The 17,785-nt window shown below is 40.3% G+C and overlaps 1 protein-coding gene across 1 annotated transcript; it reads left to right on the top strand.

Moving 5' to 3' along the window:
• Nucleotides 1–1,204: 1,204 nt before the first annotated feature.
• On the top strand, nucleotides 1,205–8,229 carry LOC133026565 (cystatin-B-like). The gene is made up of 3 exons (XM_061093440.1): nucleotides 1,205–1,273; nucleotides 1,383–1,484; nucleotides 8,101–8,229. Exons 1-3 carry the CDS (start codon nucleotides 1,205–1,207, stop codon nucleotides 8,227–8,229), a joined length of 300 nt encoding a protein of 99 aa, XP_060949423.1.
• Nucleotides 8,230–17,785: the final 9,556 nt, after the last annotated feature.

Genomic DNA, 17,785 nt, shown 5'->3' on the forward strand with positions numbered 1-17,785 from the left:
ACCCGGCTCTGTATCAAACAATGTTACCTAACATCTAATTGTATACTGTCTTAGTAGTGTAGCTCATGATGTTAGAAGAATATCAACAAATTTTTGTATGCCGTAAATTAATAAAATATAATTAAATAAATCAGATTTGTGGGGGGAGGATTAGGATGATTCCAAGGGCCCAGCACAGACAGGAGCACTCAGAGAACACTTATTGTTATTCGTATTAATTAGTTCATGTAATTAAAGTATTTATTAACAAGTTATGAATGAAATATACTTGAGGTTCATATCTCCAGGATAGCCTTTATATCAAGTCAAGAAGGCAGCTTTATCCTGACGGACCTGCAGCAAGAGAAGAAGGCAGAGGACCCGATCAACTTCTTCTAGAACAGGGGTCACCAACCGTTCTTCATCTCTGAGCTACTTTGAAAAGTTTGAAGGGGCCGAGAGCTACTTGCATCACATCGATTACATTTATTCACAAAGCACTCATGGAACACACACTTGCTCCAGAAAGTTTTCACAGACCTTCACGTTTTGCAAATTTTTCAACCCCTCTATTTTCACCACTGTGACACGTCTCAGTTTTCCTCCTAAAACAAAGGAACTGCAGGAAAAAAAACTACACTGGGAGTACCTGGATCCTTAAGTTCGTCAAAGTAAAACAAGATAAAAATATGAGTTTGGTTCTCCCAAACATGTCATCTGTGGTCAATCAGAGGATAGCGGGAAACACTGCTGCCCAACACCCAGATGGTTTCTGGAGAACAATACAAAATGTCCAGGTTAATGATTTCTCATGGTTGAACTACCTTTTTTCCAATGAAACATGTTGGTGTATCAGAGGTGTTGCCTTATCTTGATTTCTATGGAACTGATAAGAAATTATTCACTTATCAAATATAATGATGTAGTATCTCGGACTAACACACATCGTCAGTAAAGAGGGGGGGAAATCAAGAATTCATACCACTTACGTCTATTAATGTTACTTTAAATGGTTTCAAAAAGAGCCATATAACGTATATTACATATTATGTTATTCTCATTCAGTATCACCTTATTTCATTTTAGAATCGGTTTATGACTTCGTTGACCTTTCCTCTCCACCCCTCTCCCCTGCAGGTGGATGGTACGCTCCATATATATATATATATATAAGATGCTTTTCATGTGTTTATCTTGATTTTAGCTGCAATCAAGAGTCGTGAAGATGTCTATGCCAGGTGGATATACTGAGGTTGCCAAAGCAGATGGAGTAATCCAGATGATCTGTGACGCTGTGAGTATAGAATCCATTGTTCCTCTCTGTTCTCTACGATCTATTCACATATGGAAAGGGTTTGTGTTTCATAGTGTTTTTGTTGTTGTTGTCACTTCTTGGTGTGTAGATGAAGCACAAGGCTGAAGCAAAGACAGGGAAGAACTACGACGTCTTCACAGCCAAGTTGTACAGGACGCAGGTTGTGAACGGGATCAACTACTTGATTAAGGTAGAAGAAGAAGAACAAGTCCGAGACGATGAGATACACACATCATAGAAAATATCATCTTTAAAGGGGCAGTTCACCCAAAAATGAACATTCACTCTTAACACACTCACCACTATGACGATCCAATACATTTGAAGTAATTGGTGACTACTTCTTCAAACGTTAAAGAAAACTACAGAAAACATAGAGGCCTCCATGCTGCTCCTGTGGTCTCGTGTATAGTGTCTTTAAGCCCAGACATTGAAGTTCGGTAGCGGAATTCGATTTGTCTGCAACGCTGTTTACTTTCTGATACGCGTGTGTACTTAGTGTTCAGGTCATCAAGATAAAGGTTTAATGCTCCACTGAGGTGTCATTGTTATAGAAGAAGATAACACAATGAGATTTCGATAAGAGAGGACCAGTCAAACCTCCAGTGAGGAGAAACTCAGAGAGAGCAGCAAGTGCAACAGATAACTTGTTTACATCAAAAGAACAACATTTAAAACGACCAACCTCCATAAATGACGTGGGAAATGTGGATGTATGCTTTATTTTTTTCATGTATTCATTTGAGGATCTTAGTTTCCTCATTTCTAGGTGATTGGATGATTTGGTTTCAATCCGTGTGTCAAAAATCATAGGCTTTATGAAAATCATAATCAATTCTCCCCAAGTGTGTTTCATTGCACCTTCTTGCATTTTGTTATTGATTCACAAACTTCCTCTTTGGCTACTTCTAAATACTACTGTGATATTTTTACTTTATGGGTTTCCAGTGCAAAGGATTTTTGATGCACAACTTTAAAACACCTGAGAGCAGATGGATGAAGACATACTGTCTGACTCATAAAGCATAATTTTCAATGCAGCAAGCTAGACGGTGAACTTAGTGGAACCAGATGTTTTTCTCAGAGAAGCAAAATTAAGATGAACTCGCATTCATCGGCTGAACACAAAATCTCACTCTTGTTTCCTTGTAGGTCCATGTGGGAGGAGATGATCATGTTCATCTCAGCGTTTACCAAGAACTGCCATGTTATGGAGGAATGTGTTGCCTGACTGGCATACAGGAAGACAAAAGCTCCGTCGACCCCCTTGTGCCTTTCTAGAGGGACCACAGACCAAACAAAGCATCCTATCAGTGCCTATCATGATGTAAGAAGAATGTCAAAAAAAATGTGTATGCCGTGAATTAAATAAAGTATAATTGAATAAATCAGATTTGTTCTTGCTTTTGTTTCTGTGCGGGTGGGGGGTGGGTGGGTTAGGCCCAGCACAGACAGGGGCACTCAGAGAACACTTATTGTTATTATTATAAATAAGTTCATGTTATTAAAGTATTTATTAACAAGTTATAAACGAAATATACTTGGGGTTCATTTCTCCAGGATAGCCTTTATCTTTCAGCCTCTCTCTGTTCAATGCTTGGTTCGGTCTTGCTTGATTTCCAGTCAGCAGAACAGAAGCGTGGGTCTTAGAGCTCTTGGTGTTTTTCAAATGGGAAGAGTTGTTTACCAGTGTGTGTGTGTGAGAGAAAGAGAGAGAGAGAGAGAGAGAGAGAGAGAGAGAGAGAGAGAGAGAGAGAGAGAGAGAGAGAGAGAGAGATTACTGCCCATCACCTCAAGTTCTTTACATTAACTTTTAACTGCAGCGTTTGTGAGGTTTCTGTGACTAATGCATTTCCCTGTATAAATCTAGTCCCATGACTCGGACCAACTACTTCACTAAATGTAAGTGATTGTCACAGAGAAAGAAATGTGAGAAGATGGAAATGTGAACAATGTAACACAACAGATCTTTAAAAGATAATAAAATAACACCCAATGGAAATAAGGATGACAACCTGACAGGCACTGACAGACAGTGAGGCCCTATTGAAATTGTAAGGATAATTTTTTTTTTCAGGCAAATTAATTGGCTTTTTGAGGTCTTTAACATGCTAAAATTCTTACCATTATCTATTTGCAGATAATAAGAAAGTGGTAAAAATGTAGGTATTCTGGAGGAATTTTTAAGGGGCGTGGCAAAATGGCTCAACGGTGCCCCCGATACCCCGGGAACATGTTTACATTGACCGATTGTCACGATCTGGCAGTTTATATTTTGCAGTCTAAATTGTAAAAGTGTTTTCTGTTTATCTGGTGGAGCTCTGTTGTTTATGTTTGAAGTGTTTTCATGTTTTCACACTCTGTGTTTCTGTTTCCTGTTTTATTTTGTAGTCTCTGTTCCTTGTGTGTTATTTCTGTCTTCACTTCCTGTAGTGTGGACGGGCAAAAGCGCAGACATTTTAAGACAATGACCCACTCATCAACATTCACTTCATGATTGGTTCTTATCAGTCCTGACTCAACTACCAGCGGTGAAGGCAAAGCTATGTAAACGCTTAATGTCAGAATATAGTTCCACAGTGTCGTCGTTCTGAAATTCAAATCTTACAGCTTTGAGGGGTTTTTTGTAAATAAATGACAGGACGTACTTTGGTCTGCTCCTTTCTGAGTTATGATGACTGCCAGTTCCTCGCCGTCTTTTGCTCTTTCCTCAGGCAGCTGTCCCACCACCGCAAATGTTTTGGCTATACAACCCTTGATAGCTTGGTCTCTGCTCAGATGGGCCTCCATCATCTGTGTGGCGCACGGAGGACAAAAGATGCATTGTGGCGAAAACTCTGGAAGGGACACTTTGGAGGTTTATAATAGTGATGGGTCCTCCCGTGTCGAGGCTTCGAAGCGTGTGTCGAGTAATCCAGGATGATTTTAGTGAAGCGCGTATCGAGGCTTGTGTTGATGACGTATGTGATGACGTTCGAAGCCTCGCGAGCCGGCCGAACCACGTGACTGATTCAGAAAGTGGTCACACACACACACACACACATGTACTTGTCTTGGGACTTTATTGTGCATTTGCTTGCAATATATTCTAGAGTATTGGCGGGTTGGGGGCGGGGGAATTCATTTTTTATCTAGTACAAACTTGCGGTATCTTTTCTTCGTACCCCAGCTTCATCTGTGTCCTGTGAAAGGATCTTTTCTAAAGCAGGCGAAATTATTTCAAAAAAAAGAAACCGCCTGAAACCCAGCACTGTTGAAAAGCTGTTGTTTTTAAATTATAATTAATAAACCGTTATCTCTATTGTACGTGTTACATTTTGTCCCCCCACACACATAAGCACAGTCACAAACCCAGTAACACAAGCACATTCACATCACAACACTCTCACCAATTTGTTTCCACTTTCACTTTTGACCACGCCATTGTATCATAAAGACAGACACCATATTAATAATAATCGTTTATGTATTGGCATCACAAACATCATTCATTCATTTATTCAATTCAAAGCTTCACACACCAAATCCATGGTGTCATAATAATTACATTTACATTTAATGTCCACTTGATGGCGCAGTAGAGCAAATGAAGACCCATGATGCTTCGGCCCATGAGCGAACCAATTGGATGGAAAGCTTCAACGCTTCATGAAGCTTCATCACGCCATCACTAGCGACATGCACCAGCTTCATCTGCACAACACTTTGTGTTTTCCTCCCTTAACTAAAGACGGCCTGCAACTGTTTAGAGTTGGCAGTCATTGCTAAGTGTCATGTATAAAAGAGTTTATTTCTATATTCATTATATATTATATATTCAAATAAACACTTATTAGAACAATGTTTTTCTTTTGCTTCCTGATTTGATACACTTTAGATAAGAACCCAGTGTTTTATTTTTCTTCTTTGCCATAAGAGACAGAAAACGGTCAACACAGCTGTGTCCTGCAGGCTCGTCCGTACCTAATAAAATGATAGGAAACATAAAATATGGCATTATTGTAGAGGAAGTGTTACACAAAGTTTGTATCTTTATTTTCTGTGGATATTCAACTACTGATTTTGATTATGGTTTTGGATTAAACTGTGCAATACCAAGACAATGCATGTACTTTGTGGAGTTCTTCCACATTATTAGTATTGCAAAGCTTATTCTCCAAACACACTCATCCTCATAAACTAACGCTTCTCTCTGCTGGGTGGACCGGATCATGTAGCATGACTGCGGGCTAGCCGCCGAGCTAAGCTAACCACCAGGTACACGTCCCTTTGAAGCACTACTTACAGATAAATACAATACTAAACTTGACTAACCTCAGAAACGGGAGCTCACACGTCTTCAGCCTCTCTGTCAGGAGAACTTCAAAACGTATTATTCATCCGATGTGAGTGAACCTGTCCACAGACTCGGGTGGTGTCCACTGACAGGGGTAGCCTGTTAGCTCAGGTGACGGTGAACCGGAAGCAGGCTGACGCTGGAGTCGAGTAGCTTCGGAGACTCGTAGGGCCCATCTGAATAATCACCACTCTCCCATGTTAACTGAGGTCTGTGTGGTTCACGCTGATTGGTGCTCCCATGGCACAGGTCTGACGCTTGCCCATTGTGCCCACAGCAGAGATGGACGGCAAGCGAAAAGCGTTTCACACAGCGTGCACACAGACAGAAACACACGAATCAAATGACTCCAAAACAAGACTTTAATGCTTGTGAGTGAAGTTTATTCACACACACATTCACGCTACTTTGCATATAAAATAAAATAAAATATATTTTTGCCACAAAGTTCAGATATGCAGTATTTAGCTTTCTGCACAACAGCGCCATTCGATGTAGAAACGCCACTGCACCGGTGTGTTTCACCTAAATTGTACGAACTGTAGTTTTCTTTAGCCTAGAATGGGGCCTTTATATTTAAATACTTTATATTTACATGCTACTCTACGGAGGCCAAACCGGACAAACTAAACAACTTTGAGTTTTTAGGACAGCTGAAGGCTGCCACATGTTCTCTTTTAGGTTTGGAAGGGGAGGGTGATGTGAGGGGTATTCAGCTGCAACATGCAACTTCAACACCAGATGTCGTTACATTTTAAAAACAACCTTTAAAATGGGACTGACTTTAATTGTTAATTTTGTACACGACAACATTTACTCTCTTCTGTATGTGGTTTTAAAATCAACCATAAATAATTTGTTATCTCTGTGTTTTTTTTATCAATACAAGAAATTGTATGAATGTTAATATAACTGACAGTTTTGATTTGGAAACGCTGCTTTCGAACTCTTTCTACGAAAGGTTAATGTGAACTTTTTTGACCGATTAGATTGTGATGGTCTTAATCTGACTCTGTCTATATTTGCTTCAAGATTAAGTTGCAGTTACTAATGTCCTAGTTCTGCGTTTCCTCCTCCGACCATGATAATAGTTAAATAAGCGCTGAGAATGGCTTCTAAACACAGTTACAATAACGAAAAATGTAAAATTAGGACTTTATAACCATGAAGGTAATCCTCGTAAAGTCTTCTTAAATGTCCCTTGGATTAATTATTTATGTTTTATTTAATTTGTCCCGCGCAGCTACTGTATTTTTTTACGGATGATCAAATGGGTTTTCCACGCAGTTTAGTCGTTTAGGTTTTTTCCGTGGGGGGTGATTGGGTGGTGCCAGCATTATCTTCTTTCTTAGGACCAAACATTTCTACCTTCACCCCTAATACACCTCCATGCATATGTAAAGCGCTTTGAATTGTCTTTGTCTGTAAACTTGCAATACCTGTTCAGTCTCGGTTGAACACCTGTTTTCCAATGAACACGTGGGTGTATCAGAGGTGTTGCCTTATCTTGATTTCCATTGGAAATGATAAGCAATGATTTACTAATCAAATATAATGATGTATCTCTAAATAATGACCTGTTACAAACCAAATTTTGGTTAGTTTCTTTAATGAATAATTGTTATCTCAAAAGCATTAATATCTTTTAATGTGTTGCTTTTCTTTCTTTGCTGGTTAATGATTTGTATCTAGCACACACACATGTCGTCTGAGGTCAATCAGAGGAATTAGGGAAGCACTGCTGCTCAACAGCCAGATGGTTTCTGGAGAACCAAACAAAATGTTCAGGTAATGATTTCTCATGGTTGATCACCATTTTTCCAATAAACTCATTGTAATGGAAAATTCCACTGATCAATGTCTTACTACTGTGATGTATGTTTTACTACGGTTATGACTGTTTTCTGTGCACTTAGCAGATAAAACCTCAGAGTTCATTCACTTTCTTGATAATTTCACCTCCTTTGACCCTGATCTATGAAACTGGGTGCAGGGATTGATTCCTCTTTCTGTAGCAGCAATGCCAGACGGCAGACGTTTCCTTTCTTCTTTCTGTTATGTTTCCCGTTAAACAAAATGTATAAAAACCTTATTTTTTAACTATTCGTAGCTGCACTCTGAAGCGTTTTTGCTGACTGTGTAAACCTCTGCAGAGCTTATAATTAAAACTCAAAGACAACTCCGATCTGAGTAACTCTTTATTTCACAACTCAAGATAAAGTTCCACTACAACATGTGGGTGTATCAGAGGTGTTGCCTTATCTTGATTTCCATGGAACTGATAAGAGGTGCCAGTGTTATAGAAGAAGATGACACATGATATTTTGATAGCAGGCTGCTGTTTACAGGGAGACATTCAACGACTAGATATTGCACTTAGTGGAACCAGATGTTTTTCTCATAGGAGCATAACAAAGATGAACTTGCATTCATCAGATGAACACAAACTCTAACTCTTGTTTCCTTGCAGGTCCATGTGGGAGGAGATGATCATGTTCATCTCCGCGTTTTCGAAGATCTGCCATGTAATGGAGAAACCCTTCAGCTGACTAACCTACAGCAAGCCAAAAGCTATGATGACCCCATTGAGTATTTCTAAAGGGACCACAAACACAACAAAGCATCCTATCAGTGCCTACAGGCTGTTCAATCAACTAATCTCACATTAACCCGGCTCTGTATCAAACAATGTTACCTAACATCTAATTGTATACTGTCTTAGTAGTGTAGCTCATGATGTTAGAAGAATATCAACAAATTTTTGTATGCCGTAAATTAATAAAATATAATTAAATAAATCAGATTTGTGGGGGGAGGATTAGGATGATTCCAAGGGCCCAGCACAGACAGGAGCACTCAGAGAACACTTATTGTTATTCGTATTAATTAGTTCATGTAATTAAAGTATTTATTAACAAGTTATGAATGAAATATACTTGAGGTTCATATCTCCAGGATAGCCTTTATATCAAGTCAAGAAGGCAGCTTTATCCTGACGGACCTGCAGCAAGAGAAGAAGGCAGAGGACCCGATCAACTTCTTCTAGAACAGGGGTCACCAACCGTTCTTCATCTCTGAGCTACTTTGAAAAGTTTGAAGGGGCTGTGGTATAATTCTGGAGATACAAGAGGCTGGAAACAACAAAGTTATCTATGTGTATTTAATAAGGGGCTATCTGCAGAAAGGATCAACACAGGGAAACCGCAAGGGTCTCAGAGTGAAGATGCAGAACAGTCAGATACACAGATCTTATATACCAGGGGATAGAGCTGTCTCTCTGAGCCAATCCAGACAGGTTCCCATAGGTGGGGGAAGGACAGGAAACTAAACATAACAGCTGATTCACATGTGTTTCCTAAGGTGATTATAAGAGATACACTCCTTCCTTTGATGGGTAATTAAGTCGCAAAAGGTCTCACTGTATTGACGTCATAAACAGTTCCCACCAGAAAACAGCTCAAGTCATCAAACATCTGTTGTATGTAAATACAAGTCATAAAAGTCTCTTGAGAAGCTTCAAACACTTACTGTCCAAATACAAAATACTTTTTTAACCTTGCTTAGTTAATTTTCTACTACATTTCCCTCCTTTTTGTCATTTATTGACAACTTAAGAGAATGAAAAAATCGAATACATCAATTCACCAGGATTTCAAAATACATCATCATCATCATTGAAGTGTAAAACAAACTGCTTTTGTCGTGGACGGTATGCGTCCTTAAATGGGAGGGAGGACTAATAAAAGCAGATTAAACAGACATCACAACATCATTACATTCTTCATCACTATCAAAAGGGTTCTGGGGAGGAAACCAGTCAGGGAGGGGAAACACATCTTATATTATCGTGACTGTAGATCCAATTGGTGTGTCATCTGGCAGAACAAACCATAGGGACACAGCTGGCATGCCCCATAAAGCCCATGGAGGCTACAGTAACTAAACTGTAAGTATAAAGGTGCAGTGTGGGGGAGACATACGTGCTTAAAGAAGTGTGGCATGTTGATACGAGCAAACACTCTCTGTAGCTTCAAAGGGAAACAAATCATCCTATCGCACAGGATGCTTGAAACCCAACAAATCTGACTGGCCCGGGAGATTGGCTTGAATGTTTTCAAAAAATGAAATTCGTATCAAGAGTTATCAGTCAGCGGGGGATTGATGTCATCAATATTGAGAGAACAGTTCCTCTACTGCCATTCCGACCCAGCTGACTGAAGTGATGCCACTAAGGTCGGCGTTTCATCGTCGTCTTCTCAGCTGTGTGTGTATTATGTGATTCTCCGAGGCAACTATTACCAACAGCTGTGCTGGTCAGCACTGCCCCCTCTTCAACGATCCTTTGTTTTAATTATTCAGTGTGGGTGCAGAAGGTGGATGTTCTGGTTCTGGGACTCTTAGCGACGTTCACTGCCGTGTGGGTTGTTAACAGGATCTGGTACGGTCCTGTCCAGCGTCTGTGTCACCCACTTTTCCGCCTTAGGTCCTTCACTATCACCCAGTTGCCGGGCTTCAGGCCATGAAGTGGTCCACTTGCCAGTTTAGGGAGTGCGTCTTTAACCTGTTTGTGGATGGCAGATAAGGCAGAAGAGAGATTTGAATAATAACGTCGCATTTCATCTTCAAAGAGAATTGTTGAGGGCAATTGTCTTTTAACAGGTCCAATGCCCCAATATTTTCTTAATTATTTTAGTGCCGCACTAACAAATGGAGTCCCATTTCACTGCTGATTTTACTTGGGATTCCCCATTTGGGAATAACTTCAGTGATCAACGCTTTAGCTACGGCAGCTCTGTCTTTCAGAAAACATATAAACTATAACCAACCAATATTTTTTCCCCTCACTCGGTGTTAGCTCAATTAAATCCATCTTCGATCCTTTTAAAACATGATCCTTCCCATGCATTTACTTTGCAAAATGAGGAAACAGATATTTTGGCAAACAAGGTTTCTCATCAGGGCCCACCCACACCCCATGTGTGTGTGTGCAACCACTTCTCTTCCAAAGTCCACGCTCTTCAGCTGTTGCTCTAAGTTGAAGTTCTTGTAGGTCAGCCGTGGGGGTGGTGGGGTCGACCTGTAAGAGAATGTGTGAAGAAGATAGAGCCGGCGAGCAAATGCTTTTGCTGCTACATCCTCCCTGGCATTTCCTTGTGATACTTGGTCATTATTAGAGGTGTGAGCATCACATTTACATACTGCATCCTGTTTGGGGAGGAGGACAGCATCAAGGATCTGAGACACTAGAGCATGATGTGCAATTGGTTTGCCTGATGGTGTAAGGAATTCTCTGTGTTTCCAAATCGTGCCAAAATCATGTACTTTACAAATGCATATCTACTGTCAGTGTAGATGTTAACCCTTTTCCCCTTAGCCAATCTGCATGCTTCAATGAGAGCAGTGAGCTCTGCTGCCTGTGCCGACAGGGAAGCAGGGAGAGGTCGTGCAATCAATGTATCATGTGCTGCTACCACAGTGAAACCAACTTGATTTGCTCCTGTGTCTGAATTGCGGGACGCTGATCCATCCACAAACAGTGTAAATCTTGATTCTGCAACGTTGTTTCCTGTAAGTGTGGTCTGGGGGAACAAACTTAGGTTATTGTTACTACACAATTATGTTGTTCACCATCTCCTTCTGTTGGAAGAAGAGTAGCTGGGTTAAGAACATTACATCTTTTCACGGTGATGTTAGGCATTTCCAACAGAATAGCATGTTATCGATAGCATCATACACATAGCATTTGGGATCAAGTTTTGCTCAGAAAAATGCTACACGTCTCTGTTTACCCCCCTTGATCTGAGTAGCACTGATGTCATCTACTCCCCCTTTCTTGTCATCTGGTTGTGTGAAAGGTCGGTCATGGTCGTGTAGTCATAAAGTCGAGGTCATCTGTAGCGTCAGTTTCAAGTCAGTGAAAGCTTTCTCCGCGTCATCAGTCCATGTCACTTTGCTATATGCTTTTGTTGTGCAATAGGAGTAGACTTGACGTTGGCTAATTATTAATAATCATGAAATAGGATTATTAAAATAATAAAAATTATCTATCAAAAATAATTAAATTATTAATTGAAGATGATCAGTAATCAAATAACAATAAAACCACTAATGAGAAAATAGGAATTATCAATTAGAAAGTACAAGCTATCAATTAACAATGATAAGGTTATCAACCAAGAATAATGAAAATAATTAGTCCAACACAATAAAATTATCAATTTAAGAATAATACTATCTATATTAATAATTGAGAAAGGGGGGGCACCACCCTGGTTTCCCAGGGGCCAACGATGTCAAGCTATAATTATCAGTCTCATAATGATAAATGTCAAATTAATAATGTCAATATTTTAATATTAACGATTACTTAATAAACAGTGAAGGCTTCTAAGTTCGAGCACAGGCGATCATAATCCAGCTGCAATCACATACATATGCACAAATAATCACAGACTACAGATACTTTAATTACAAAAGTATTTATTAAAAAGGGGAAATAAAGTTATAATGTTATTCAATGATTTATCATTTTAACAAGCTCCAATATTTCAAAAGTAAACACAGCAGCAGCACTTATCACAATTCAGAAAATACATGGACAACCTGCGGTCTACCTATGTATGTCTGTCTCTATGTGTGTGTGTGTCTGTGTCAAAGTGTCTCTCTGTGTGTGTGTGTCTATGTGTGTGTGTGTGAAATAAAGTTAGTGTTATTTAATGATTCATCATCTTAACAAACTCCCATATTTCAAAGATAACAACAGCAGCTTATCACAATTTAGAACACGCATGTAACCTCTGGTCCATCTATGTGTCTCTGTGTGTGTGTGTGTCTGTCTGTGTCTATCAATGTGTGTGTGTGTGTGTGTGTGTGTGTGTGTGTGTGTGTGTGTGTGTGTGCGAGAGAGAGAAAAAGAAGGGGGGTGGCGATGACGCGTAGTGACATCACATCTAAGATGGAGGCCGATCATGATTCGTGGAATCAAGGCCTAAAAACTCTCAAAATGGCGGATTGACTACAAAACAAGATGGCGGAGCCGTTATGAATTTAGAGCCAGGATGGGAGGAGAGAGAGAGCGGAGGCGTGGCAATAATAGACTCAAAATGGTGGGTTAACTTGCGTTATTCAAGATGGAGTCTATGTTAATGACACCATGTGGCCGGAGCGCACACTGGTGGTCGTCACATGAATTACACAAAGGAAATTTTAGACAAAGAGAATTCTTATCTCTGCTTGGCTTTGGGGGCCGAATGGTTTCCAGATGTGTTCAGCCTCTCTAAGCATAGATTTAACTATGTGACATGACCTGTATTATAAATACAGGTCAGAAGTGTGTATAGGTCGGTTTAGAAGGAGAGAGAGAGAAAACATGTAAGGAGAGTTCAAAGAAGCTCTTAAAAATACGCCTGAGATGAGTTAACTGTGATTCCCCCTCAGCCCTCAAGCGAGCGTTGTGGGCCGAGGTTCTGATCGGTGAAATCACTGCAGACTCACACAGACGTTAACAGTGCGGGCGGAGGCGCTTCTCGCGGCCCTATTTACTGCAACACAAAACATTGCGATCCAACCGGAAACCGGAAGTAGCGGCTCGGAGTAGTGGCCGGCTAAAACAATGGAACACGGAAGTTCCATCAACAAAATACACTCAAGTATTAAATCAACACGCTACATATTAAAACTAACATCTGCCCAGACAACATAAGCCTCTTACTGTGACCGTGATTTCGTGGGTTGCATGCGACTTGGCGCGAATCCCCGGAGGTTCAGTGAATCGCTTGAAGTTTCTCAGACGGGCTCTCGTGAGCACCGCAGCTGGGCCGGAGCCGATCCGTTGTGCTCCGTGGCGAGATGAGGTTTCGTCTTCTTCTGCAGCAGCGGAGATCGTGCTGCCTCACAGGGACGTTCGGCTGCTTGTAGCCGTTGTAGATCGTGTGGAGAAAGAATAAAGTAAAGTCCGTGTGGATAAGGAAACAGTCTGAGATCGTCCAGCGAGCAATTTCCTGTTTTGGTCTTTCCAAGTTAAAAACAGGAAAAGTCCTTTTCAAAATAAAAACGTCAACTAAGGTAAAAGAAGAAATTAATGAAATGAATTGAAATGAACAAAACAAATGTCTTATCGCCTCCATTAGTTACTGAGTCGTGTGGTTAGACCTCTTGAGGTCAGAAAACAACTTGAGCAGCGTGGAAAAGAGGAGGACAAAGGGAGTCTCTTAAAAATACCGAGTTAACTAGTAGAACCCCGGAGGGGTTCTGTTGTCGCTTGGGCATCTGAGTGAAGAGAGTGCGAGAAGTCTGTGAGTTCAGCCCTTTTAAGTCATGTCTCAGGTGACTCCCCCCTGGGAGGAGGGGTCAGGGGTCAGTGTGGCCCTCCAGCCAATTGAGTTGTCAGGATTTGGCCCCCAGGGGCGGGCTTACCGTGGGGGACCAGGACGTGATCTTTTGCCACATGGAGATAAGGGCCCATGCTGGATTTTTAAATGTAAGGGGTTACCCGAGCCTGGCCTAAGGTTTTACGACCCTTTGTTCTAAGTCGGATCACTGGGCCTTGCCCAACACTTTTAAGCCCGTGTGCGATTGCGCTGAGGGGCTCCTCGAGGACAGCATAGTTAAAATACATTCATAGGAATGACATCACTTATTTCTTTGTAACAGTTTTAGGAATCTTTGAATTACTGTTACACTATTAGGGGAGAGGGAATTGCCCTCTGCTGTGATCACATGCCCTAAAATTTTAACTTGTACATTTACAAACCTATACTTTTACAAACTTATACTTTTACAAACCTTTGCTTTAACAAACTTATACTTTAACAAACTGCAGTTTTTCAGGCTTGCCTTATGTCCTTCTGCATTTAGATGTTTTAGTAGAGCTACAGAATAATTTTCACAATATTCTTCAGTTGGAGCACAAATCACTAATCCTTATATTGTCAACATATCGTAAATGTGCACTTCCTGGTGTTATCTTTAATGATCTTAAGCTTTTTAGTGCCTGGTTGTAAATGGTCAGTGATTCACAATAGCCTTGAAGAGGCATGTGAATGTATAACTTTCTCTGTTGAACTCAAATGTAAACCAGTATTATATGTCTTTATCAATTTAAAAACTGAAGAATGCATTTGCCCGATCAACAACAGAGAATCATTTATAATCCTTCAGAACTTGCTAAAGGATTGTTTTAAGAATTTGGAACCGACGAAGCGCATTGTTGTACTGCGGCGTTGACAACATACAAATTGTGGATGAATCGCAAATCATCAGTTTGTGTTTTATCAAAAATACTTTCCACCGGAAAAAATCAGAGTGTGCACTAGTAAATCCTTGCAAGGAACAATTACACCTGCTCTCAATAGAGAGTTGAAAACTGGTGTAATACCATCGATGGCTTTCTGTTACAGTAGATATTGTCAGATCATGGTGTAATAACCACAGGTTCCATGTGTTAATTAAACCCACATCATGATTACCTCTGAGCCCTTAAAATGTTGTTTGTATAAACTAAATATGCATGTGCATATTGGGCTTCTGTATTTGTGTCTGGTACCATTTAAACAACCTTGAAAGTGTAAATAACAGATGTAAATCATTTTCTAAACACTTTAAAAAATTGATTTTACTTAACCACGGGATCTGATATCTTTTCCCAAATGTCAGCATTGACACATTTTTGTATCCACGGTCGCAAGTCTTGCCATTCATCATTTTTGTTTTTGACAGCAAGTCATGTGAGTGTGAACCAGGAACATCAAAAAAGGAAAGCATCCTCTGAACATCTGTGAAGGAACTGAGAGGGTGACTACAGTAACAGCACATCTATGTTCTTTCCAGAACATGATACTTAGTGTTGAATTTTCTTTCACACTACTTTCCCTACAACTTATTTTTTCAAACCTGCATCTCTCCCTTTGTGTTTGAGTGCAGTGAAGTTTAAATCTTTTGGATGCATATACGTGGTGTCTGTTCTTAATGTGACTGAATATGCCTTGTCCACTAGATCTTTGTCGATTTGATGTGACAACAGATGAGCAAAGCTTCCATTCATACGCATATAACAGTGAAGCAGCATTACACTTAATATAATCTCTTTCCCTAGCACTGTGAGTGTGTGCATTGGCATATTAGCATAATCATCTCATTGCTATTTAAGCTATGTTCCTATCAGTAGTTTGTCTTTCTTCTCTAAAAAACAAAAAAAAATCATTTACTTCTATGATAAGTGTTTGTGTTTGTGTGGTGCATTCACCCTCTTGATGTGTGAGGTGTTCCTCATGGTCTCGTTCTCTGCTCAAAGATGCTGGTTCCTCCCTCTCCTCCATCCCCGCCTCGGTTCATTCAGCCTTGTAATTCATCAATCAATTTTTGTTTTGCCCAATGTCCCTTCTCTCCACAGAGAAAACAAATGTCCCAATCATCGTTTCCACATGCGTCCCCCCTCCTTCCTTGAAATCCTCTTCTTCTGCATCGCGATGTACCTATGAACATCTTCAGTGAGGCTTTATGCAGATCAGTCTCTCTTTCTTCTTCTTATTCGCATGAACTGTATGTGCTTTTATTAAGCTCTTCCTGAGTCCCACTTGATGCCTGTACGTTTTAACAGGCTGGCAACTTCAGGTCACTTCAAGAATTCGCGATTCGGGCTGGATCCTGTCCCAGTCCATATAGCCCACTTGTCTGGTGCGAGGTGAAGAGAGGAGTTATGGGTCTGGAACGTCATTAGCTGGAAAAGGTTGTTGTGGAACCTGGGCTCCTGCCTGTGGAACATCCGCTTCTGGTGGAGCTTGGTGTTGTTCTGGTTGTCGTCTTGTCGGCGGGGAAGAGTCGAGGTCGGGAACCTGCATTTTGAGACACTGAGACATTTGTGAGGTGTTAACTGTCCCTGCCAGTGTATGTTTTCTGTCCCTATGATGCAATTATTCTAACCACATTCAACATACATTCCTATCTGCCTGAAATTTTAAATTTACTTTTCTGGCCTAACTTACTATTTCGTTCTCCTCTAGATTCAGTCTCAGCTGTTTCAGCTGTCTTAAAAAACTCTCTCTCTCTCTGGAAACCCACAGTCTCTCATTCCTCATTCACACTTGAAACAAACTTAGTGCTTTGTCACCATAGTTCTTTCACATGAAGTTCACATAAGGATTACTCAGTTCAGTTCCATAATCCAAATCTTATATTTTTCATTTACCTATGTAAAGAATTTTTTTTAAATTTTATTTTAAGTAGTTACCTTAAATCTTCAATCAATCTCCAAAACGCTATCGTAAGGAGCAAATAGGAAACTTGTTAATATAAACATCATCTAAATAATGTAATACCTCCAATATTATATAACCAACAGTAATTTTCTCTTGTAATAACTTGGTTGCTGTTAGTTTCTCAATTCATCTCTTTTTTTTTCTTTTTTTTTATATCTTTTTTTTAAAAATACACCTTCAAATATTCTGCCTCACCAACACAAATCATAGTGCCTTAAAGAAGTTCTCTACATGCGCGCGTCTTCGAGACTTGTTTCACACAATGCAAATACAACTCAGTATTATGTCCTCTCTGTGGTTGTGTTATTTAACAAACTCGTTTTTAAGGTACCTCGTCAGTCTACCTTCCAGGTTTCTTCTAAACCTTGGTTAAAAATTTACAGGGCTTTCACCTGTCTGGAGGATCCCGATTCCCTCTTAGACCAACTTCTCTGTAACACTATGTTCTGCTTGGTATATATTACACTTGAAATCTCAGATTCTCACCAGATAGATCGCAGCGCTGAGACAATCCGGCTCGGGTCTAGGTCCCTGCATCTCACCCGTGGGGAGGTTAAGGTTGGAAACTTTTTTCCAAGATGATCAGTCAACCGTAGACACCGAGTCCAGATGCGTCCAGACGTGCGATCCCACTTCTGACACCAAATTGTGGTAGAATTCTGGAGATACAAGAGGCTGGAAACAACAAAGTTATCTACGTGTATTTAATAAGGGGCTTTCTGCAGAAAGGATCAACACAGGGAAACCGCAAGGGTCTCAGAGTGAAGATGCAGAACAGTCAGATACACAGATCTTATATACCAGGGGATAGGGCTGTCTCTCTGAGCCAATCCAGACAGGTTCCCATAGGTGGGGGAAGGACAGGAAACTAAACATAACAGCTGATTCACATGTGTTTCT

The sequence above is a fragment of the Limanda limanda genome, chromosome 20, assembly GCF_963576545.1.
Source record: "Limanda limanda chromosome 20, fLimLim1.1, whole genome shotgun sequence".
Classification (NCBI taxonomy): Eukaryota; Metazoa; Chordata; class Actinopteri; order Pleuronectiformes; family Pleuronectidae; genus Limanda; species Limanda limanda.